This window comes from Podarcis bocagei, assembly GCF_964188305.1.
Source record: "Podarcis bocagei genome assembly, chromosome: 13".
Classification (NCBI taxonomy): Eukaryota; Metazoa; Chordata; class Lepidosauria; order Squamata; family Lacertidae; genus Podarcis; species Podarcis bocagei.
In genome coordinates, this window is record NC_138138.1 from 14,438,105 (window position 1) to 14,463,515 (window position 25,411).

Here is a 25,411-nt window from a genome sequence, read left to right on the forward strand (position 1 = left end):
GTGATAGCTGTGCTATCTGCATAGAAGTCTGTGCACTTCAAAATGCAGACCAAAAATTGTTCCTAGCAGGTACTGAGTTAGACGGACCTTGATCTGATTAAAAAAGCTTCCTTAATTTCCCTCAGTGCTTCTGAAGAGCAGATAGCAGGACATTGTTTAGCGTTCTGGAGAATTCAAAAAAGCTTGCATGCTCTTTTGAGATGTTTCTTTATAAAAGTATTTCCCCAATAGGGATGTTGGGATTTTTCTGATGGGCCGATATGGCAACGATTATTTTCTGTTTCCCGTCATGTTTGCACTGTGCGTCAGGGCAGCATCGCTCCACTTGCACAGACGAGGAAAACCGAAGTTTCTCCCAGGGCCATTAAACAATCCCAGCATGGCTATCTGGGATCTGGACCACAGTTTGACCTCTCTGCCCCCGCTGGACAGCTGCCAGCCTGCCTGCCTCTCAACGATCAATGGGCCAGAATTTGTGGACCAAAAGAGATGCAGGATTGCGCCCAGCTTCTCCATCCTCTCTCTAGCTCGCCAATTGAATGGGTTGGAAAATATTTGGAGGGGACTTTTATGTCAGGAGCAGCTGTTCCCTTCTGTGCAAGGAGTGCTGGTGAGAATACATCTCTCTAACAAGCAACTCTTGCCCAGACAAACACACAAGCCCTGCCGAAGCTGATCATTCAAGAAATTCAGCTCACACTCTGAATTTTCAACAGCTGGAACAACATTGGGGAAACGGAGGTCATTTTGACCTGTTTTCCATGCTGTCCAATCGCGGATTCAGCCAGCCTCCCGGGACTTGACCCCTTCACCCCACCCCGTTCCCCTGTTTTACCTGCTGGCTCACATTTTCTTAGTTTCCTTTCCTGTCCCGGCCTCTTCTTCGCCTGCCTTTCGATCCTACGCTTCGAAGGATGTCCCAGATCTTCCTTGTCGATTGTATCAGGAGCAGCACGGACCTGCCCAGGCCTGTGTGCCTGGTCTGAACCTGCCTCTTGTCCTCCCCTACCTAAACTATGCTGAGAACGGAGGAAAGGAGGGGGAGCAGAGACTGTCACAAAACAGATCTTTCCGTCGGCTTCCTCAGGAGAAGGAGACTTGCAAGTGAAGGAAAGAAACAGCAGCCGGTCAAGACTTTGGTCCAGCGACTCTCCCCAAACATCTTCACCATCGCCAGCAGCCCAAGTCTGGCATTCAGCCGTCACCTAAAGGATCGAAATCAGCTGCTCCTTGCGGGCAGCAGCCAAGACGTCCGACGGCGAGAGGAGTGTTCCGCAAGTGCCGCTTCGACGCAACACGAAAAACCAAAACGAAGAGGCACCTCTGGGGAAAACAGCTGGCCACACCCCTTCCAGTTTCTTTCATCCAGGTCAATTCCAGCTGAGGACAGGTGCTCGCTTCTCCATCCGTCAAAAAGAGCTCCTTGCAGTCACCCAAGACCTAGTTACGTGACCTCGTCTCCTCCGACTCCTCCCCAGCGATGCCCATTTTCGGCCAAGCCCTGCCGAACTTGTGCAGAGTCTTGCGAGAGTGAGGCAGGCAGAACGACAGGGCTGTTCCCACCAGCCTGCGCTGGATGGAGGAAGGAAGCTTCCTCAGTCAGAGGAAGTCTCCCCAAGGCCGGGGAGGTTGGGGGGAGGGCGCTGCTCAGTGGGGAATGACTCACACACCACCGCCGAGTGCATCTCTCTCCCGGTGCGTGTCCAAGATTTCCACCAGCCTCCTGTGCCACCCTGATTGAGTCACGGGCTTATCGGAGGGCATGGATAGCATTCCGGCTGGGTTGGGCTCCTCCAGTCCCAAAAGGATGTGCGTGTGCACGTTTATTTATCTCGTAAGCAGCGGAGGAAGGCAACGGGGAGCCACACGTGTCTGTCGCCAGAAGGAGCAACCTACCTGTGCCTTTCAAAACCGAGGGCATGATGTGCTGGGCTGACCTTTGCCATGCCGCTCCCTTGGGGCAGGCAGACCGCAAAAAAGGGAGCTGCTTTCTGAGCTGCAGAAGGTCTGCCACAATCTCAGTAGGTGGTTTTTGGCAAGCTGCTCTTACCGTCTTAGCACCCACTCAGCCAGGAGCCTAGACACGCAGAGAGGGATATTTATAACCGCACCGGTTCCCAACGTTTGGTTTCCGCCAGGCTCAAAAGTGAGTCAAAGAAGCAAAAGGCGGGGAGCCATTTTTGCAGGGGAGGAGGAAGCCATTTATAAATTTGTCGTGCAGGTTAAGCGTGAGGGGCAGGGGCGCCATCTAGGAAATCTAAGGGGCCAAGTGCGCCCCTCCATTTTTTTCAATGAGCCCCCCCCCCATTTTTCTGCGCCCTGTGGCAGAAAAACCTTTCCGTGGCTGTGACGGGGCCTACCAGCAGGTAGCAGAAGGATGCCCCGTCCTGCGCGGTGTCGGGAGATGTGTGTGACATCACTTGTCGCGTGTGTGACATCATATGTGCGCGCCGGAGCACCTTTGATCTTGGGGGCGACCAGGCACCTGTGGTGAAGGCCTTAGGTGAAAAAGGGTCAAGTGGGGGAATGTTTTCAATACAAGGGCCATGTTCCCCTCTGGTCAACCCTAGGCCAGAGGTGGGCGGGGCCACAGGCAAAAGTTAAAGGGGGCGGAGCAATGAACATTAAAAAAAAAATCTTTGCACATTAGGCCAGATTCTAAACATGCACATGCCTCTCTGGCCTCCATTAGGAATGCAAGAGGCTGCATTCGAGATCAAGGACACATTGCAGCCAGACAAAAACATTGGGCTGCAAGCAGGGGCAGTGAGGGTTGTGGCCGGGAGAAAAGGGGTGTGGCCTGGAGAGAGGGTGTGGCTTGGGGAGAGTTCAAAGAGCCTTTAGTGCCACACCCCTGAGTTGATTGGACAGGAAAAGGTTGTGCCCTCTTTCCCAAACTTCCAAAATACCTCCTCTGCCCCAGAGAAATTCCACAGGCCTTTTTACTAAAGTGGATATACTCAGTGCTATTTTCATAGAAAAAGAGATGCTGGAACTCACCGTGAACGCCTCCTTTGTTTTCTTATAATGGCAATGGAGCCCACCTGAGAGGTGCTCAGTTCCAGCGAGTTCCGGCTGGGAAAAAAGCCCTGGATATACTAATATTGTCCTACATTAAAGGGACCCCTACATTAGGTCCAGTCGCGGATGACTCTGGGGTTGCGGCGCTCATCTCGTTTTATTGGCCGAGGGAGCCGGCCTACAGCTTCCGGGTCATGTGGCCAGCATGACTAAGCCACTTCTGGCGAACCAGAGCAGGGTACGACAACGCTGTTTACCTTCCCGCCGAAGCGGTACCTATTTATCTACTTGCACTTTGATGTGTTTTCAAACTGCTAGGTTGGCAGGAGCAGGGACTGAGCAATGGGAGCTCACCCCATCACGGGGATTCGAACCACCAACCTTCTGATTGGCAAGTCCTAGGCTCTGTGGTTTAACCCACAGCGCCACCCGCATACGAGACTGTTATTAAAAATTTGGCACATTTAAAGATGCCCTTTAGAGATGAATCATTATTATCTGAGTGACAGGAGGCTGCTGTTTTAATTTAATTTTAATATTTTGGCTCAGGTGCAGAAATGTTTCCAGGCAGACAGGCAGATATTACATTAGGCAAGGGTGCCACACAGTTAAGTGAAGGCCTCTGGGGAGGTTTCACATACATCATAACCCAAGTCTCCTATAGCATTTGGAAAATGGTCACAATATTGTTGTTTCAGCAGGTCTAAAGCTGGGCTTTTGTTGTTGTTTAATTTGATTGGGCGCTAAGGGATTGACTGAATTGTCTTTATCACGGCCTCGTTTTCTCTCGTTCCAATGAATATTTCATGCAGCCTTGCCCTGCTTCTCTCTAGTTTGGTGTTCTTTCCACCCCACCCTTCCTTGTTAAAAATAAAACAAAATTGCAGCAGCACGAAAGAATACAAATAGTCAGCAGGAGCAACCCAAAGCAGCAATTAAAACACCTCCACCACATAATAAGAATCATTATGCCTGTTATTACACCTCCACTGTAGAAACAATATGCATCTGAATACGAGGTGCTGGGAACCACAGGTGGGGAAAGTGCTGCTGCGCATCTCTCTCTGTTGGGGAGAAAATAAGCAGGTCTGTGCGGGGGCCACAACTGAGAAGGCCCTCCTGCCAGTTGCCATTCTCGGCAGGCTTCCAAAAAAATAACACCTGGGGGCAGCCATATGTTAGGAGCAGCCAATTCTTCAGCTACCCAGGTCCCAAGCTATGTGGTGGAACTGGGAGCCAGTGCAATTGTTTCGGCACTGGGGAGCTGCCCAGCACCAGTTGGCATCCAAGCAGATAATAATAATAATAATAATAATAATAATAATAATAATAATAATAATAATAATAATAATTTATTTATACCCCATCCATTTGGCTGGGTTTCCCCAGCCACCCTGGGCGGCTCCCAGCAGAATATTAAAAACACGATAAAATATCAAACGTTTAAAACTTCCCTAAACAGGGCTGCCTTCAGATGTCTTCTAAATGTCAGATACAGTGGCACCACGGTTTAAGAACAGCTTAGTTTATGAACAACTCGGATTAAGAATGCTGCAAACCCAGAAGTAGGTGTTTTGGTTTGTGAATTTTGCCTTGGAATAAGAACATGTTTCGCTTCCTGTTCCATTTGTAAATTGAGTCCCCCGCTGCTATGGGAAAGCACGCCTTGGTTTAAGAACGCCTTGGTTTAAGAACGGACTTCCGGAACGGATTAAGTTTGTAAACCAAGGTACCCCTGTAGTTGTTTATTTCCTTGACATCTGATGGGAGGGCGTTCCACAGGGCGGGAGCCACCACCAAGAAGGCCTTCTGCCTGGCTCCCTTTAACCTCACTTCTCGCAGCGAAGGAACCGCCAGAAGGCCCTCGGAGCTGGACCTCAGTGTCTGGGCTGAACATTGGGGGTGGAGACACTCCTTCAGGTCTACTGGGCCGAGGTCATTTAAGACTTTCAAGCTCAGCACCAAGACTTTGAATTGTGCTCAGAAATGTACTGGGAGCCAATGTAGGCCTTTCAGGACCGGTGTTATATGGTCTCAGCGGCTGCTCCCAGTCACCTGTCTAGCTGCCGCATTCTGGACTAGTTGTAGTTGTAGCAATGGCTGAAGCCATACAACCTGGCCTTGCAGTAGCTCGGTGGCTGGCTGGAGGCCTGGGCTCGTGGGCGGCCGCAGCTGGCTCCGGGCCTAGTACATCAGGTTACGCCGCACCTCCCTCTTGGTGGCCCTGATTCCCAGATTGCAAACCTCCTCCTTTTGGTGGAGTGCAACCGCATCCGGAACAAGTTGAAACAGTCTCCCAAAGCACATAAACACCCACCAGTCTTAATCCGAGCTGAGCTTCAGTTTATTGACTTGATGTGGCACATGACGGGTGCCAGGCACCCAACCTAGCATGCACACTGCCTCACCTGAAATCGGATGTAAGGGAGTAGTAGAGCTGAGCATCATTAACCCATTGATGACCTCTCCTGCAACTCATCTCTTGATGGCCTCACTCAGGTGGATCAATTCTGGGGAAACTTCCCCCCCTTTTAGGGTTGTTTTCCTTCAGGGGTAATCTTGGAGCGGGGGCTTGCATGACGCTTGGGTCACCATTTTTTCTCTCACTTCCTTTTCTCTCTCCCTGCTCCCCTCTTCCCCCTGCAGGTTGCTTGGGATGGGGCAGGGAAAACAGATCACTCTTGCCCAGAGCTTTCCAAACTGTGCGTCTCAACATGTTAGCGTATGGTTGCCATATGTCCCCATTTCCCGGGGACAGTGAAATGAGTGCCGCAACCCCAGAGTCGGTCATGACTGGGCCTAACGGTCAGGGGTCCATTTACCTTTACCTGGACAAAATCCGTCCCTGGAATGTCCTCGGATTTCTTTTAATGTCCCTGGATTTATATTTTAAGGGATTTATATTTTATATTAGTAGGGAATGAATGTTGTGTGATTGGTTCAACGGCACAAGACACATCGTATGGGGATTTCCGGTGAGGCAAAATGGTGGGCGCCACGGCAGCGAGCAGCTCCTGAAGCCAGCCAGAGCCAACTGCGCCACCAGGCTGGCTCTGGGCTGCTGAGACTGCCACTGCCACTGCCGAGGGGGAACGGGGACGCCCGGCGCATCAACTGGGGGAACCACTGACACACACACCCCTGCGACCCAAATCGAGCTGGGAGCGAGAGAGCACCCGGCCGACTGCCCAGTGGCGCTCCAGGGCCAGGAAAATCCTGGAGCCAGTGCAGGGAGGAGGAGGAGGAGAAGGAAGAGAGAGAGAGAGGAAGAAGAGAAAAAGGGGGAGCCCTTACCTTGCTGCGCCACTGCTGCTCAGAAGGAGAGGTAGGAGAGCCCTGGGAGGGCTAGTGCTCCCAGAGGAAAGCCGCACAACCGAGGCGACCACAAGAAAGATAATACTTCTTAATATTTTTTAAAAAATAACTTTAAAAAAGTAACTTTTCTCTCTCTTTTTTTATAAAAAAGTGTCCCCAGATTCTTTGAAAAAATTCTGGTAACCTTACATTAGCGTGTCGGCTGCAGTGTGTAGGTGTGTCGCACAAACGCTCCCCATACTCCTCCAGGGGCTGGAAAGGGATTAGTTTAACCTCCGGTTCGCTAGTAAAACTGAAATAGGTAAAGGTAAAGGGACCCCTGACCATTCGGTCCAGTCGTGGCCGACTCTGGGGTTGCGGCGCTCATCTCGCTTTATTGGCCGAGGGAGCCGGCCATGTCATGTGGCCAGCATGACTAAGCCGCTTCTGGTGAACCAGAGCAGCGCACGGAAACGCCGTTTACCTTCCTGCTGGAGCGGTACCTATTTATCTACTTGCACTTTGACGTGCTTTCAATCTGCTAGGTTGGCAGGAGCAGGGACCGAGCAACGGGAGCTCACCCCGTCGCGGGGATTCGAACCGCCGACCTTCTGATCGGCAAGTCCTAGCCTCTGTGGTTTAACCCACAGTGCCACCAGCGTCCAAAACTGAACTACTGTGTCGCAAAATGTCTAAAAAGTGTGTCACCAACATGGAAAGTTTGGAAAGCTCTGCTCTTGTCAGAGGTCTGAGCTGATCGCTTGCTTGTAGATCACTTTTGAAATCAGGCTGCAGCTTAGCCCTGCCCCACTTGAAACAGAGGTTGGAAACCATGGGGGCAAGGAAACCCAGGTAGATATGGCCCCACAGAAGCACAGGACCCCCTAAACTCCAGTTCAGAGAGCTAATTCACAATGCCATGACTCATTGGCAGATAAAACCACTCAAGCTTTCAAGAGAATTATAGCAGGATTGTATTCCCCTCATCCTCCCAACACAGGTTATTAATCAGGATGGCCAAAGCAGTTCCTGTGCCAAAACCAGGCCAAATTGGATACAGGAAAGGAATAGTAGCTATCAGACAATAATTGCTACCATCTTCAGGGCTCCAAGGCTTTTTGCGGACACGTCCGGGAATCACTCCCAAAAATTGGCATCTGGGCGGATTTTTGCCAAATCGGCAAAGTGTCTGGGAAAACCCGGACATATGACAAGTGGAGCAATTTTTAACAGTGCCTTAAAAATCCCCCCAAAGCCTCAAAATGTAAATGATGTTCCCAAAAGAAGCTCAACAACTTTGACCAAGAACAAAACAAAACCTCTGTCCGGATTTTCACATTTGGGAACCTTAATTATGGGAGCGGGTGGGGTGTGATCTTGTGGCTTCCTCCTAACGCTGAGATTTGACATGCCATTTTTCAACGTGACATCTAAAAACCACCCTCCCAAGCTGCTCACATTTCCTCATGTACATACACAGAGGCATCACTTCCTCTCCATACTCGCTTTAACTAAAACCACACTATTTCCCTAGCTGACCCATGCTATATTAATATCTTTGCTTCCATCTCACATACTTACATCATTCCTGCCATTTGTATTGCATCTTTCCTCCACAGAGCTCAAGGCGGTATGCCTCTTTTTATCCTCTCAAAAACTCAGTAAGGCTGTGATAGTGATTCACCCAGTAACCAATGTGTCTTAAAAATATATATATTTATATCGATAATATCACCTGTTCATGGACCTTTCCTTTTTCTGTCAGAGTTACTGTCTTGTGTGAAGCATCTTCCTGAGTAGAAAGCCCATGTTAGTTGCCTGGTTTGTGTCAACATTGGAAAAGGACTTTTGGTTTCTTGTTGTTGGCATGTGTCTGCTTCCAGAGACAAAGGAGTGTGTCTCTTGGGTGTGTGTGTGTGTGAAGCTAAACTGCTGGAGAATCACAGCGCCTGCTGTGGCTGCAGAGACCCGTAACTCATACCCGCTGCCTCTTGTGTTGTTTTTGCTGCGTTAGCAGCACTGAAGTGATTTCCCCGGGGCTCGAGTCTGCCTGGGCAGTGTGCCTGGAGGTCCTGGGCTGCTCAGACGACAAGACCTCCCTTCTCAGCCTCGCTGACGTGGTCCAAATGAAAGCAGAGCCACACGTTTGGCACCAGCTTGGCTGCAGGTGTTGCCGGAAGGAGGCGTACAAGACACCATCCAACCATCTTAGTGTTAGTTTCTGTTTGCCACTGAGCAGCTGCTTTTGGAGTCACAAGACTCTGTTTACATTCCAGGGATTCCAGGCTATTGGAAGTCTCATGGGAGAAGGGAGACGGGATGTGACGTTAGTGGTGTCCTCTTTACAATGTAGCCCAAACCTCTCGTCGCTTCCCTGTGCTGGGACCTCTGCTGAAGAATGTGCCTTGGAGCCTCATCAAAGGCTCAGGTCATTAAACACGTCGGGAGGCGATTCTGAAGGCTCGGCTAGGACGAAGGTGAGGCTTGGCCGAGCGCAGATTCCGACACTTAGGGCCTCCACTCTGGATTTGTGTAGGGTCTACTACTCCCTTAGCCTTTTCCTCTCCCAAAGATGTCCCACAAGACAGTGGGCATGGATTTTTGCTTCCAAAGCCTTTCTCACAAATGACCATAGCCGCAAGGCAGCAGAGATTTAGGATCAGAGTTTTCCTTCTCCTAGAGCGGTTACCTTCCCTGGTCGACGAGCCCCATCTGTCGCTCATTTCCCTCGACAACATGTGCAGTCACTGTCTTCTTGACCGCTGGACCCACGATTGGTCTCGTTTCCTCAATCCGCCGGAGCCTGTCTTCGCAGGCAGGGGATAGACAAGTCCCTAACCCATCAATGGTTTAAGACTGCCCTCACCTGAGATAGCCACCCACTCAAAGCTGTTTCCCTGATGTGGTCATTGCCGCATGCTCATAGCTTCTAGGTGCCACGGGTGAGAGCTCTCAAGTGCAGGGTAGAAACCAAAGGTGAACAAACAATGTCTCCCCTAACACCCAAACTTTGGAGGCAAAGGAAGCTGCAAAGAAACGAGAGGCCCCCGAGTTAGTTCCTTATTAAATTACTTTTTATTATCTGCATAGAAGATTAAAATGGAAAATAAAAATTCATCTCTGGTACCCATTGGCCTAGCATTAAAAAAGAAGGAGCAGAGAAGTGGTTTATTATTTGTAAGAAGGTCACTTTGCTTAGAGGGTGCTGGAATGTGTTTTCCCAGAGGATTCAGCAGCTGTTTGGCACGTGGCGATTCAGGGGTAGCCTGTAAAGTGCGGAAGGCACAAGAACTCTGCTACAAAGTGCATTAATTTAAAAACAAAAAAGAACCCCCCCACCCTTTCTTATCACTTTTAGAATCAAAATGTCCACTAACGTTTCGTCTCCCTAGGAGTCCAAGTCCGACAAGTCTTACGCGTATCAAATGCTTGCTGGGCCCAAAGCAGCCAGGTATTTTGTCTGCAGAGGCCAGAAAGAGACAGAAATGAAAGGATTGGCTCCAGGTGGCAGATCGGCAGATCGGCACAAGGAAGCCACTGCCTCCTTCCCACCTTTCTCTGTCGGAAATGTGATCCACAGCTGATGTCGCCAGAGCCCAGGTGTTCCCTGGTGGGTTGGACCTTCAGGGGAAAGGAGTTGTGTGACTAGCCAGGGCCTTCCTTTGCTCCAAAGCCTGCCTCTGTCCTTTCCCAGCTGTCCTCTGGCCTGCCCCCTTAAGGGCTGTGGTCTGCCCCTCTTCAGGGAGAGGTCATTTGCAAAGGGATGCCTGCAGCTTCTGATGGTATTCCTCCCGGCGGACGCAGCGAGGACAGAAACTGGAATTTGCCTGGCAGCTGCTGTGGAAGACAGTCTTGCACACCTTGCACCTGTTGGGAAAAGAGAAGGTTAATTGCCGAAGCAATTCATGCAAACTGTAAGGGAGGGGAAAGAAGTACAGACAGACCATTAAAGTGAGGGCGGGGTAGAGAACTCCCCTTGTCAAGGGCCGCATTCCCTCAAGCGGAATCTGTTGGGGGCCACATCCCACAGATGTGGGCAGGGCTGAAGTCAGTGGTGGGACCAGTCATTCTCCCACCCTCACCTTCTGACACCCAATTTTTCTTCTCTTCTCTCTTTCTTCGTCCACATCTAGCAAGCTGCCAAGGGAGGCACAGATCAACAGAGCTCTGAACCGATCGCTTGCAGGTGTTTTTTTTTTTACAAAATTATGCTTAGTTAAACATGTTAAATTAACTTAATTGGAAAGCTTGCAATTACCAGATAGGCTTAGGATTTAAATATGCAATGTGATGAATTAATATGTTTAAAGTTGAATGGTTAAGAAAGATGTCAAGTGATTAAGTTAAATTTTTAAGAGTTTAGGTTTTGGAAAACCGTTAAAATGATATACGCTGAAATTCAACCAGGGGGATACGAGGAAGTCACTTAATAATGTTATGAAGATCGGTTTATTTACCGTGGATACGTATGTATGTTTGTCTGTCTGTCTGTTTTTTAAAACAAAATCTGGAAAATTTGAAAATTTGAAAAAAACAAAAACAAAATTATGCTTAGGACTGCCGGCTACCACCTTCTCCATCCCCTGTCTCGCCACTCCTTTTCAAATCATCATGCTGGGCTTGTTCAAAAACCTCTCTGTGAATTGTGCGATCTGTTCCGTTCAGAACAAACTTCCACGCTTGCGTTTGGCTTTTGGAAGAACCATCCCCCCCTGTTTGCAGCCAGCACGCAGCACAGCCCTCGGACTTATTTTTCCTCTTTTCCTCTGCTCCAAAGCAGACTGGTAACTTTGTGCCCCTGCGGCTGAACAGCTACGCAAGAGGAAGTGACCCCAGGCTGCCACCTGTGCAGGACAGCGATTCAGGAAGCGCCTGCTCCTCCTCGGAGCTATTGTCAGGAGAGCTCCAGGCACATCCTGCCTCCCCGGGGAAATAGCCTGATTCGGGCGACAGGAAACTGCATCAGCTCAGCAAGCAGGCACTCTTCCTGCCTCAGCACAAAGCCAGCGAGCAGAGGCCGGTAATCTTCAGTGAACCAGGCCTGCCGACGGCTCTCTTGTCTGCGCTGCCCCAATGCTGCAGCCTTGTGAGATTGAGCTGGGGTGAGGGTAAAAGGAAGTCGGGTATTCAAAAGCTACTTTAAAGGAGGAACCGGGGCCTGCATTCCTGTTCAGCGTTCTGACCGTCCCTGCCGAACAGAGATGAGGAAGACGTTCTCTTCCAGAAGCTGTTGGTCCACTGGTTGCGAAGGCTGCAGGGCCAACGTCATCCTGATGGCTACAGGTTGCTAAAAAATGGTGGATCTTCTCGCCACTGAAGCATTATCCCACCCCCGCTTTTCAAAAACAGTGCCCTCTTACAATAATAGGATTGGAAGGGATGTCATGGAACACCAGTGTGCCTGAAGATAATGATATGATAGCCATGTTCAAATATATAAAAGGATGTCACATAGAGGAGGGAGAAAGGTTGTTTTCTGCTGCTCCAGAGAAGCGGACACGGAGCAATGGATCCAAACTACAAGAAAGAAGATTCCACCTAAACATTAGGAAGAACTTCCTGACAGTAAGAGCTGTTCGACAGTGGAATTTGCTGCCAAGGAGTGTGGTGGAGTCTCCTTCTTTGGAGGTCTTTAAGCAGAGGCTTGACAACCATATGTCAGGAGTGCTCTGATGGTGTTTCCTGCTTGGCAGGGGGTTGGACTCGATGGCCCTTGTGGTCTCTTTCAACTCTATGATTCTATGATTCTATAATATACCTAAAGAATCCCCAATAAATGCCTTGCCAAGCCTTATTCCTCAGCTGCACCTTGAGTTCCAGGGCATGGGAGATAACACTGCAGGATGATTTTTTTTGTTATTTTATTTATTTATTCATTGAATTGATATACCGTCCTATACCCGGGGGTCCGAGGGCGGTTCACAGAATAAAATCACAAAATACATAATAAAAATAAAAACAATAACCCAATACCCCTCCCCCCCCCATTTTAATAATGTGTTCATATCTTTTTGGTGTATTTTAAATTTTGCATTATGTATGCTTTTACAGTTCTAAGTTGCTTTGGGGCATTTTTGTTGTAAGATGCAGTGGTACCTCTGCTTGCGAACAGGATCCATTCTGGAGGCCCGTTCACAACATGAAAAGCCCACAACCTGAAGCGCCGTATCTGCGCAGGTGCGCGGCGTGATTTGGCGCTTGTGTGCATGCGTGAGCAGCGAAACTCAGAAGTAACCTTTTCCGGTACTTCCGGGTCTCTGCGGGACGCAACCTGAAAAAACGTAACATGAAGCAAACGTAACATGAGGTATGACTGTATTATTTTTATTATTATTATTAATAATAATAATAATACAGTGGTGCCTCACAAGACAAAAATAATTCGTTCCGCGAGTCTTCTCGTCTTGCGATGTTTTTCGTCTTGCGAAGCATGGTCCGTCGCAACTGCGCCTCTTCAAGCGGCTTTAAGAAAAAAGCGCAAGACGTTTTTGTCTTGCGAAGCAAGCCCATAGGGAAATTTGTCTAGCGAAGCAACGCAAAACCGAAAAACCCTTTCGTCTAGAGAGTTTTTCGTCTTGCAGGGCACCACTGTAATAATAAATATTAATAAAGAAATACTTATTCTTCACCTCTCCCCCTCCATTGCAAAACAGGCAGTGTGGCGCAACAGTTAGTGTTGGACTATGGCCTGGGAGACCAGGGTTCGAATCCCCATTCAGCCATGAAGGTCCCTGGGTGACCTTGGGCCAGCCACCGTCTCTCAGCCTGACCAACCTCACAGGGTTGTTGTGAGGGTGAAGTGGGGAGGAGGAGAACCATCTACACCACCTCGAGCTCCTTGGAAGATAAAGGTGGTATAGACACATGACAAATAAATGAATAAAAATGAACACAACTGCGAAAAACGAATCGCTTCTTTGAAAACTTGACTCCAAAGCCAAGTTGGGGAAGAGAGGAAGAACACTCACCTGGTCGTCGTGTCAAATTCAAAGGGGAAGATGATGTCGTTCCTGTTGCAGATCTCGCAGATGAAGCCCCTCTGGGTGCACAGGTCGCAATTGTAGACGTGATGGGAGGCAAACTGAATTAGAGACTGGAGGAATGTCTCAAACATGCCGTCCGCTATCTAGGAACAGAGGAGGGCTATTAATAATAATTTTAAAAAATTATTTATATCTCGCCCTCCCCAGCCGAAGCCGGGCTCAGAGCAGCTAACAGCAATAAAAGTAATACAGCATTCTAAAATACCGTATTTTTTGCTCTATAAGACTTACTTTTTCCCTCCTAAAAAGTAAGGGGAAATGTGTGTGCGTCTTATGGAGCGAATGCAGGCTGCGCAGCTATCCCAGAAGCCAGAACAGCAAGAGGGATTGCTGCTTTCAATGCGCAGCGATCCCTCTTGCTGTTCTGGCTTCTGAGATTCAGAATATTTTTTTTCTTGTTTTCCTCCTCCAAAAACTAGGTGTGTCTTGTGGTCTGGTGCATCTTATAGAGCGAAAAATACGGTAATTCGAAATCAAATGGAAACCACTGGGCCAGAGTTCTACGAGGATCACCAAAGGAGGGGGTCAGACTGTGCCTTGGCCAAAGGCCTGGTGGAACAGCTCTGTCTTGCAGGCCCTGCGGAAAGATGTCAAGTCCCCCAGGGCCCTAGTCTCTTGTGGCAGAGCGTTCCACCAGATCGGGGCCGCAGCCGAAAAAGCCCTGGCTCTGGTTGAGGCCAGCCTAACCTCTCTGTGGCCTGGGACCTTCAGGATGTTTTTATTTGAAGACCGTAAGGTCCTCCGTGGGACATATCAGGAGAGGTGGTCCCGTAGGTATTAGCAGGTGGGAAGGGTGGTCGTAAAAGGGAAACCTTTATCTATGAGGCAGCTGTGAATACAGTGAGGCCAGGTGACTGACTCACACCTGAAGGTCTGACACAGATAACAAAGCATCTGCAACATGCAGGACAAAAGGGAAATTTGGTACATATTGGGGAGAGCACCAATGAGGTTCCATGCGAGCCCTTAAGACCCAAAAGCTGTTTTCGAAGCTCTCTCAAGGCAAAGGAAGAAAAGCTTGCTTCGGAGCATGCTCAGACCAGTTTCTCTGTTTTGGTTCAGCATGCTGCATTCTAACGTGTGTAGGTTAAGGGGCGCCAGCCTTGGGCTGGGTCGTGGGGGAATCGTGGATAAAGTGGGGTACGTTTTCCCGAGGCAAACCCTCATTTCAGAAGCTTCCTCTTTCCAGATCTCCTACCTGCCTCAGGTCAGCCACGCTGTATTTATGGGGACATTCCAGGAGGTAGTGCCGGTGATCGAGCCTTCAGAAAGGATACAAAAGAGAAGGAACAGTTTATTAAGAGCTTTTCCCATCTGCTGTCACGAGCTGCATAGAAGCCATACAATTCCTATACTCCTAATTGGCTTGCAAGGACAGGGCGATAGGGAAGGCCACACTCTTTCTTGCATGTCTACGGTCAACCTTCTTCGGCTGTTTCCCCCAATCTCATTTCTCTGCATCTCCTGCTTCTACATTTGCCACAGATATAAAAAATGCTGTGAAAATGCTTTTTAAAAAAATGTTGTAAAGTATGTCTGGAATTTGCCATTAGCTCATCAGTGCCATCCAGCGTCAGATTTGTATAATGCACTTAAAACGTTGTAAAAAAGAAAAGGAAAGGTAAAGGACCCCTGGACGGTTAAGTCCAGTCAAAGGAGACTCTGGGGTTGCGGTGCTCATCTCACTTTTGAGAGTTTGAGTTTGTTTTCAAAAGCATTGTTTAATTTGATGACGGAACAGTGCCCTGGATAAGTAACGTGCAAGCAGCAAATATTTGCAAGCAGCCTCAAGTCCACTCCTAAGAATCTTGTTCAACTGAGGACCAGCTCAGCAAAAGAGGCTCTGCCCAAAATCTCATTCTTTCTTTGAAATTGTCACCTGGAGGGTTTATGGAGGGAGCGTTCCTTTTTTGAAATGTACGTAAAACATGAAGCCAAGATCTTCAAGGATCTGCATGACATTTTCCATGCATGTTAGCTGCCTGCCCTTATCCAGTTAGGAACATGGACAAGAGAGAATGGGTCAAAGGCCAAAATCTGTTTATGTATGGTACGGCCGCTGCAAGAACCCTCCTGGCCCAAAGATGGAAAACACAAGACATACCAACCATCCATCCAGGAGTGGCAGGTGAAGCTGACAGAATATGCAGAACTTGCCAAATTGTCAGGGAGGATCCGGGACCAGGAAGATCAAAGATACCAAAATAATTGGAGTAAATTTATTGAATATTTAAAGGAGAATTGTAAAGAGGTCAAGACACTAGCAGGATTGACATAATACCTTCAATGTATAATAGTACTATTGTGAGAATGATGTGCGTGATAGAAAGGGGTTAAATATACCAATTGCAGGGAGGGAGGGGAGTCGCGACTCGGCAGAGTCAAAGGGAATGTATGGCATTAATATGGTTTGTTGGAAAAGAATGTGTAAGGAAAACAATAAAAATTTACTTGGGGAAAGAAAAGAGGGTATGGGTCAAAGGCTTGGGGCCTGGAAGAAAGTGGGAGGGGGGAGAAGGTGGACCCCCTGTATAGTGAAGCCTCACCTCTTGCTGATCTCTTTCAGGGCTCCACTGCGGCAAAGGACCAGGTAGTCACCAAGGAGTTTCAGCTGCTCCCGGCTCTTGTAGATGTGGCTCATGTGGTCCACATGGTCGTAGAGTGTCTCGTTCACTAGCTTCAAGTTGATCAAGGGCTGGCTATGAATTTGGGACAGGAACTTCAGAGCCTGGCGGCAGACCTAAGAGATGAAAACACCTGTAAGTGTCCTACGTTGGCATCTAGAGAAGCCAGCCAGAGGGGCTGGTTACAATTTCAGGCTAGAACCCTGGATATTTCCCCATTATCAGTTCCGTTTATCTTCCTCTCAGCCTTGTCAAGCCCAGATTTTTTGCAAGTAAAGGTAAAGGGACCCCTGACCATTAGGTCCAGTCGTGGCCAACTCTCGGGTTGCTTTATTGGCCGAGGGAGCCGGGGTACAGCTTCCGGGTCATGTGGCCAGCATGACTAAGCCACTTCTGGCGAACCAGAGCAGCACACGGAAACACCGTTTACCTTTCCGCCCGAGTGGTATCTATTTATCTACTTGCACTTTGACATGCTTTCGAACTGCTAGGTTGGCAGGAGCAGGGACTGAGCAACGGGAGCTCACCCCGTCGTGGGGATTCGAACCGCCGACCTTCTGATTGGCAAGTCCTAGGCTCTGTGGTTTAACCCACAGCGCCACCCGCGTCCCTCAGAATCAGGACAAATAAGAAACTGTTATAAGAATTTTAAGGACTCAAATATAGAATATTCATAAATGCACACAAATCTAAATGTATGAACCATGTGTCTGAAGTAGTACGGAAGAGCAATCCTGAAGCCATTTTGGCTCTCCCAATATCCTCAAATATTCCTCTGCAGTAAGGGAGGCAAATGGGGAAAGCCTTCAAATTGTCTTTTTGCTTGCAAATCCTGACCTAAGGGAGTCTTTGTGTATGAATAGGGTGAGCCTGTGACTTGGATTCAGGAACTAAGGTATTAACCATCACAAAAGAATGGCCAGGCTGCCCAGGTAATGCAAACAGTGACCATTATCAGGTATCCTCACAGACAGGATTTCTGCTGTAGACCACCTCCTTCTGTCATGTATGTATGTTTTTGGGGGTGGTCTTGGGCTACAGGGTGGGCAATTTCAAAGTCTATATAAGGGCTTGCGCACCATTGTTCAGGGTTCTCCTCCCTCAAGTGTGTGGTGAGTGGGGACCCTGTTGCAACAGCTCCTTGAATAAAAATCAGGCTTAGTAGCTACTTTGCTTCTCAATATACTCTGGTTGGCCTCTGTTATTTTCTTCTACCGATAGGGAACCCACTTAAGGACTCTATATAGGCTCCAGAATACCCCATAAAGGAAAGGAAGCAGTTTTTATTATAACAAAATGAACAATGCACGAGCCACATCAGGAGTCAATCAGAGCACTGTATGCCCCCCCCCCCCGCCTCACCGGGGCTGTTGCCACCCCAGGCCTGTGCCCCCTATCCTCAAGTCGCCCAGACTTACCGGACGCCTGGTGAGATCCCAGTTGTGAATCAGGCGTGAAGGAATCACGGACTCTTCATCCCAGTGGCAGCTGTCGCAATAGTAGAGGCCTGTGAATGAGCAAAGCTTCGGCTTCACGAAGGAAAAGCCAATCTGCCTGGAGCAGCCTGGAAAGAAAAGCAGAAATGGTAATGGCTGCCGGCCACAACAGCGACATTATATCTCCCCTGTCAGAGTGTCAGGCACTGGACTGAAAGGGGCGAGTTGGAGGGGGAATGGTGGAGGTCGCCCCCCACCCCTTCTCCTGAAGCTTCCAGAGGAGAGGAAGGCAGTATAGTGGATGCTTGGGTTGCAAATGTGATCCGTGCGGGATGTACGTTCGCAACCCACAGTGGCGCATCTGCGCACGCGCGGGTTGCGATTCAGTGCTTCTGTGCATGCACAAAGTGCAATTTAGCACTTCTGCGCATGCGCAGCTGCCGAAACCCGGAAGTAACCCGTTCCGGTACTTCTGGGTTTCGTCGGTCCGTAACCTACAAAAAACGCAACCTGAAGTGTCTGTAACCCGAGGTATGACTGTATTGAATTACAGCAGTGGTTTGAGGAAGGTCGCAGCTCCGAGACAGGCCAACAGAAGAGTTGGGAGGTGTTGGGAGAAGGGGGGGGGGGAGACAGAGACAGAGCGGAATAGCTGACGCGTTATCACTGGATATTATTTCTGACCCCCCTTCTCCCAGAACTCGACGTTCATTGTGGGTGCAAGAGCAAAGCACTCAGAGACAATTAGCCCCTGGCGGCCACCGTAAGGGAAAGTGCTGTTGAAAGGAAGGGAGTCGGGAGGAGCTCAGTTGGAGCAACGCCGTTAAGGGAGGCAGATTGCATTCCTTGTCTCTTGGTGCGATGACTGAATAAACTCATTAGTAAGAACTCTGTTTTTCTCTGCTCCTTGTGGCCACCGGGGAGGGAGAGAATTCCCCGGAGCCTGAAACAGAGGCAGGATGTCTTAGAATACCAGCTGCTCGGAATCGCTAGAATCGGAGAGCGCCGTTGCACTCGGGTCCTGCTGGGCACCTGGTCGGCCACTGTGGCAACAGATTGCTGGATAAAATGAGCCTTCGGCCTGATCTAGCAGGGCTCTTCTTATGCTAAGGGTTCCTAAGGATGCTACCCCTTTATGGATCACTGCCTTGCCGTGGCGAAGGGGCTTGAATAACTCAGAGAAGCTATGAGCTATGCCGTGCAGGGCCACCCAAGATGGGACAGGTCATAGTGGAGAGTTTTGACCAAACGTGATCCACCTGGAGCAGGAACTGGCAAGCCACTCCAGTATCCCTGCCAAGAAAACTCCATGGACAAAGCCTGGTGTGCTCTGGTCCATGGGGTCACGAAGAGTCGGACACGACTAAATGACTAAACAACAACAACAACAAGGATGCTACAAACTGGCCCTTGGCAATTTTGAGTCTTCTGTACAGTGGTACCTCGGGTTACATACGCTTCAGGTTACATACGCTTCAGGTTACAGACTCCGCTAACCCAGAAATAGTACCTCGGGTTAAGAACTTTGCTTCAGGATGAGAACAGAAATCGTTCTATGGCGGCGCGGCGGCAGCAGGAGGCCCCATTAGCTAAAGTGGTGCTTCAGGTTAAGAATAGTTTCAGGTTAAGAACGGACCTCCGGGACGAATTAAGTACCGTGTTTTTCGCTCTATAAGATGCACCAGACCACAAGACGCACCTAGTTTTTGGCGGAGGAAAACAAGAAAAAAAATATTCTGAATCTCAGAAGCCAGAACAGCAAGAGGGATCGCTGCACAGTGAAAGCAGCAATCCCTCTTGCTGTTCTGGCTTCTGGGATAGCTGCGCAGCTTGCATTCACTCCATAAGACGCACACACATTTCCCATTACTGTTTAGGAGGGAAAAAGTGAGTCTAATAGAGCAAAAAATACGGTACCTAACCCGAGGTACCACTGTATCTGTTTCCTCACCCCGAGCTCTGCGTTGCAGCCACCTTGCCGCTCCCCAACCTACCCGCACAGATGAAGCTCTGGCAGTCCAGGCCTTTCTCTGTGGGGATGGCAACTAGGTACTTCAGCAGGAAGCCATTCCCCTTGGTGGTGCTTTTCAAAACGGCCTGCGAGTTCCCGTCCAGGCTGCCCCCCAGGCTCAAGGCCTCCTCCGCCGTCTCCAGGTACGACATCAGCATCCGGCGGACCAAGTCCCTCCAGTCGGCTGCCTCCTCCGCGTTCTCGGCTCTCAGCTTCAGCACCGCTTTCGACGTGATGACCTTGAAGAAGGCCGGGCCCCCAAGGCTCACGTCGGGCAGGATGTCCTGTATGGTCTCGATCCCGTAGCTGTTGCTCAGCGTTTTCTCCCCGTTCCGGGCCCTGAAGCACTTCAGGGCTTCTAAGGACAAGGAGAACACAAAAGGGGACCATGTCTTTTCGGTTTCCAGGTACAAAACAGACTCCTTGACCGCATCCAGCTCGGGGTCCCCATCGCACGTCCAGTCCAGCCCGTTGCTGCCTGTCCCATTGTATTGCAAGAGGGCCGAAAGCTCGCCGGGCGGACCACCGGCAGAGTTCGCATCCGGGTCCTCCGCTGCTTCGGTGCCCTCCAGGGTCTCCCAGCCTTCGTCCGGCTGAGGCCTACATTTCTGAAGTGCCTCATGCAGCCGGTCCAGCCAATCCTCCGCCTCATCCTGAGAGGCGGCTCGGAGGCAAAGCCGTTTGCCGGAGAAGGACAGGTCAAAGCGGCCGTCGCTGTGAGCTGCCCCCAGGCAATCGCACCGCAGCAGGGAACAGGTCTCCACGCACACCCGCTCCTCGCTGTCCACAAAGAGGCGCAGCTCCAGCGGCGAAAGCTCACAGAAGAACTCCTTCCAGATGCCCATGCCTCCTCGCCGCTCCAGGGTCCCCAGCTTCAGCAGACCACGGAAAGGGTTCGAAAGGCCTGGAGGTGGAGGATAAAAAAGAAGAAGGGTATTACAGACCCAGCCAAAGTGATTCAGAAGTCATAAATAGCGATGCTGCTGTCCACCGTTTTGTCTTGTCTTTCGTCATAAGAATTCTAAGGTGACATAAACAGAATCGGCGCTCATAAGCGCACAAGGTAAACACACATACGTTAAGGACATAAACCACATGTCTGAAATAGTACAGGGGAGCAATCCCGTGGCCATCTTGACTCTCTTAATGACTCCAAATATTTTCCTCTGCAATAGAAGGAAGTACCTAGACAGCATCTTAAAAAGCAGAGACATCCCCTTGCCAACAAAGGTCCGTATAGTGAAAGCAATGGTTTTCCCAGTAGGGATGTATGGAAGTGAGAGCTGGACCATAAAGAAGACTGATCGCCGAAGAATCGATGCTTTTGAATTATGGTGCTGGAGGAGACTCTTGAGAGTCCCATGGACTGCAAGAAGATCAAACCTCTCCATTCTGAAGGAAATCAGCCCTGAGTGCTCACTGGAAGGACAGATCCTGAAGCTGAGGCTCCAATACTTTGGCCACCTCATGAGAAGAGAAGACTCCCTGGAAAAGACCCTGATGTTGGGAAAGATGGAGGGCACAAGGAGAAGGGGACGACAGAGGACGAGATGGTTGGACAGTGTTCTCAAAGCTACCAGCATGAGTTTGACCAAACTGCAGGAGGCAGTGGAAGACAGGAGTGCCTGGCATGCTCTGGTCCAGGGGGTCACGAAGAGTTGGACACGACTAAACGACTAAACAACAACAAATCAGTCCTGCACTGCAGGGGGTTGGAATAGATGACCCTTGGGGTCCCTTCCAGCTTGACGATTCTATGATCTTGGAAATAGTTCTTTTCAGTTGCAAAATCCTTCAAACCCTGTAAACAGACTTATCACATGAATAAGGGAAGTCTGGGACAATGGATTTAAGAACTAAGGTATTTACCATTTTGAAAGAATGGTCCAGACTGGCCAGGATAAGGCAATCAGTGACCATTATCTGATATCTTGACAGACAAGACACACTCTCAAATTTCTGTTGAAATGTAGACTGCCTCTTAGTGGTATGATGCTTGTAGCTGGTCTTTGGCTAAGGGGGTCTGGCAAATTCTAAAGTCTTTAAAAGTTGTTACACACTTTTATTCTAGGTCCTCCCCTCCTTGCAAGGGAGGGAACTCTGGAAAAAAATAAAGATTTGCCTTGCTTTGACTGGTTCCTGCCTCCACACGTTCTTCTCCAACTTAGGGGACACTGAGCCCCTTGATGGGGAGTTGGGCTGCTAAAGCCAACCCCAAATTTATCTTCTATCACTTTCTCCTCCCCGCCCCATCATTCGCCCCATGGGAGAAAGACCGTTACCCATTTGCCTCCGGTGAACGACGCTAAAGCCCTTTGATTCCGCCTCGGGGGACAGTTTGGGCTTCCTGGCCTTGGCTGACGTCACGTGAAGCTTGTCTTGGTCCAGAGCGCCGCTTGGTATTGATGGCTGGCTATCGGCAGGATGCTCTGGCGAGGGACTGAGTGAACGGGAGAGACTTTTTGCTGTTCCCTCAGGAGGAGGAGAGGGAAGGTAAATGTCATCCTCGGTGATCCAGTTTGTTTCCTGTCGGGGAACAAAAAGAGCTGAATTCAGCTGGACTATTCAACAGGGAAATTAACAAGTAGCAAATACAGTGGTGCCTCGCAAGACGAAATTAATTCGTTCCGCAAGTTTTTTCTTCTTGCGAGTTTTTCGTCTTGCGAAGCACAGTTTCCCATAGGAATGCATTGAAAATCAATCAATGCGTTCTTATGGAGACCATCCGGGGACAGAGGGGAAGCGCCGCGCGCCTTCCCCTCTGTCCCCGGACCTGTTTAAAGCAAGGGGCGGCAGGGAGAAGGTTGCAATCTCCGGGGCGCGGGCACCTTCCCCTCTGTCCCCGGACCTGTTTTAAAGCAAGGGAAGGGGCAGCGGGGAGAATCGCTTCTCCCCATTGCCGCCCCTTGGTTCAAAAGGGGTCCGGGGACAGCGGGGAAGACGTGCTGCGTTTCCCCGCTATCCCCGGAGCTTGCGGGGCAAGCTTCGTTTTGCGAAGCAAGCCCATAGGGAAATGCGTCTTGCGAAGTGGCTAAGAAAACGAAAAACTCCTTCGTCTAGCGAGTTTTTCGTCTTCCGAGGCGTTCGTCTTGCGGGGCACCACTGTAACATTTTTACCGCGCTAAGGGCTTTATAGAAGTGGCGCAGTTTCTGCCCAAGCCCTGCAGTAGGGCTGGAAGGCCTGTGCCCCTTGGCGTAATTTCAAGTAGCAAAGTGTGGGGAGTCCAAGGGAAAACCAGGATGAAAAACCAAAAGAAATGGAGAGATTGAAGGAGGGGAAATAAGTCTCCTATGAGCAATTAGTTCAGTCCCCCGACGAGACTGATTCAGTTTCCTCCCAACATCCTGCTTGGACACGGAGGAAAGGGGAGGGAAGGGGTTTCCAAAAGAGAAAGAAAAGTGGGGTGTTTTCTCCCACTTTTGACTTTGACCCCAACCATCACCTGCATGAGCCTCCCTCAATGGATTTAGAACAGGGTCAGTATTTGGAGTGGGTAGGTTTATCAGTGGCTAAGACTAAATGGAGGCCCCTTGATCCAAGTCAATATACACCCCGATGACCATATGGTGGGAGACATTGTATAGAGGTGGTTGTTATCCTGAGGGTGGCCTGTTTTAAATTAAGGTGGTCGAAACCGTCAATTTTAAACCATCAAGAAAAGACACCAATGATAAAACTTGATCTAAATAAAGCTCACATACTTTTTGAGCAAGCATGCATTCTAAACGATTGCTCTAGTGATACGTATATATTGGTTTGTAACTAAATAGGACACTTAAAGGTAAAGGTACCCCTGACCGTTAGGTCCAGCCGTGGACGACTCTGCGGTTGCGCGCTCATCTCATTCTATAGGCCGAGGGAGCCGCCGTTTGTCCACAGACAGCTTCCAGGTCATGTGGCCAGCATGACTAAACCGCTTCTGGCAAACCAGAGCCGTGCACGGAAACGCTGTTTACCTTCCCGCTGGAGCGGTACCTATTTATCTACTTGCACTTGATGCGCTTTCGAACTGCTAGGTGGGCAGGAGCTGGGACCGAACAAAATAGGACACTTAGGTAACCGCAATTCAAAATGTCTGGCCATGCCGCTCACATAGCTTTTGGTATTGCAGAACCAAATATGTCTCCTTATGAAGGATACTAAGCAAGATAATTTACTTGAAGGTTTAGGCTTCTGTCTTATCCACCCTTATTCAGAAACAAGCACCACTGAACAAAGTGGAGTAAGATTTGGCTGTGGCATTAGTGTGTCCGAAAGCAAAATTACTGAGCGCAAAATTGTTTAATTGGTTTAAAGGTTACTAGTTTCTTCCAAACTGAACACAGTGCAGCGCTCAGGGAGTTGGGCTTAAGGGTCTATGTGGGCTGAGTTGTTGATCCCAGTGAAATACAGGATGGCATGATTGAAGCAAAGATTCTTCAACATCAACTTGGTTGGACTGGTCATGTTGTGCAGATGTCTGATTATCATCTTCCAAAGCAACTACTCTATTCCGAAATTAAAAGTGGAAAGCGTAATGCTGGTGGTCAACAAAAGAGGCTTAAAGACTCTCTCATGGCAAACCTAAAAAAATGTAGTATAAACACCAACAACTGGGAATCACTGGCCTGCAAGTGCTCCAACTGGAGAACAGCCTTTACCAAAGGTGTCACGGGCTTTGAAGACGCTCGAACTCAGGAAGAAAGGGAGGAACGAGCTGAGAGGAAGGCAAACTTGGCAAACCCTCACTGTGATCAACTACCACCCAGAAACCCATGTCCTCACTGTGGAAGGACGTGTGGATCCAGAACTGGCCTCCACAGTCACAATCTTACTCAGCTACGAGTGTTAAATTCAGAATTAATTTTGAATGAGGTTATCTTAAAGAGAGAGAAAATTATAACAGAAACTTTAAAAAAAGCATTTTTTAAAAATTTAAAAATCCACCAATTGTTAAGCATAGAATCATAGAATTGGAGAGTTGGAAGGGACTCAGAGGGTCATCTAGTCTGACCCCCTGCAATTCAGGAACAACCTTGATTATCCTTATGGTTAATAATTTGTGTACCACTAGAAAAATGACAAGCACCATTATCCCCTAGAGATCTGCAATACATTCAGGAATTTGAAATATTTGTTCAGCCCCGTGCGGGATTTCTGCCTTGTTTGCCCTGGCAGTAGCTTTGCAAGACAGATGATTAATACGCCTATTTTATAGATGAGGAACCAAGGCAATGAGTCATGGGCTGAGATGTGATATAAACCCATGGCTCCCAGATCTCTATAGACACGGGACCCACGGTGACTGGTTATGGGAACGCCTATCCTAAGTCTTAAGTGCAGCAAGCTTTCAACCGCTGGACCTTAAGGTATTAAAGGGCTCTCCTCTGTAGAACGCAGAGCAGGTATTTGGGCAGGTTGACTCAAGCAGCATGACATCACTTCCTGCTACGTGTGCAACATATAGATTGGCTGACCGCCAGGTATGAGAGAGAGGCTTCCTTTGAAGGCACCCGGTACAAAGAGGAAATGGAATTGGGGAGAGGAAGTTCCCAATTAACTGCAACGAAAAGCATTTCCTGACCTGCAGAGTAACTGCTTCGTCAACACCACTCACTCACTGAGAGGAGCAGGAGAGACTCTGCTAATTCTTGTACCTATAATTGGTATTAGTCACAAGAGCCTGGTTGACGTCAGACGAACAGCCACATTTGAACAGGTTAAGCCTTCCCACACCCCCTCAGGTTCTCAGAGGATGGTGAATGAACAGTGAGATCGTTCAATAAGTAGTGATAATAAAAACTCAATATTGACTAGTCAGTCTAATTTGGGCAGGTGGGGCCTTTTTAAAAGCACAGTATGATCTCCTAACTCAGGACGCAGGTGGCGCTGTGGGTTAAACCACAGAGCCTAGGACTTGCCGATCAGAAGGTCAGCGGTTCGAATCCCCACGACGGGGTGAGCGCCCGTTGCTCGGTCCCTGCTCCTGCCAACCTAGCAGC

At 49.2% G+C, this 25,411-nt stretch overlaps 2 protein-coding genes across 7 annotated transcripts in view; both read right to left on the reverse strand.

The window, feature by feature from the left end:
• ARHGAP27 (Rho GTPase activating protein 27) overlaps positions 1 to 1,941 on the reverse strand; it is a 69,524-nt gene extending 67,583 nt beyond the window's left edge. For 2 of the 3 annotated variants that reach the window (XM_081166232.1, XM_081166230.1), the window contains exon 1: positions 836 to 1,941. The gene's annotated coding sequence lies outside the window, so the exon portion shown is untranslated. The remainder of the gene's footprint in view (positions 1 to 835) is intronic. The other variant, XM_081166231.1, reaches the window with a different exon arrangement.
• Positions 1,942 to 9,367: 7,426 nt separating this feature from the next.
• The window catches only part of PLEKHM1 (pleckstrin homology and RUN domain containing M1), a 41,633-nt gene continuing 25,589 nt past the window's right edge, over positions 9,368 to 25,411 (reverse strand). For all 4 annotated transcript variants that reach the window (XM_081166162.1, XM_081166163.1, XM_081166164.1 and 1 more), the window contains 7 exons: positions 21,712 to 21,955; positions 19,413 to 20,333; positions 17,401 to 17,546; positions 15,905 to 16,098; positions 14,557 to 14,620; positions 13,284 to 13,441; positions 9,368 to 10,182 (listed from right to left, as the gene is read on the reverse strand). In XM_081166162.1, the coding sequence (XP_081022288.1) occupies positions 10,065 to 10,182; positions 13,284 to 13,441; positions 14,557 to 14,620; positions 15,905 to 16,098; positions 17,401 to 17,546; positions 19,413 to 20,333; positions 21,712 to 21,955 (1,845 nt within the window). In that variant the 3' untranslated portion in view covers positions 9,368 to 10,064. The remainder of the gene's footprint in view (positions 10,183 to 13,283; positions 13,442 to 14,556; positions 14,621 to 15,904; positions 16,099 to 17,400; positions 17,547 to 19,412; positions 20,334 to 21,711; positions 21,956 to 25,411) is intronic.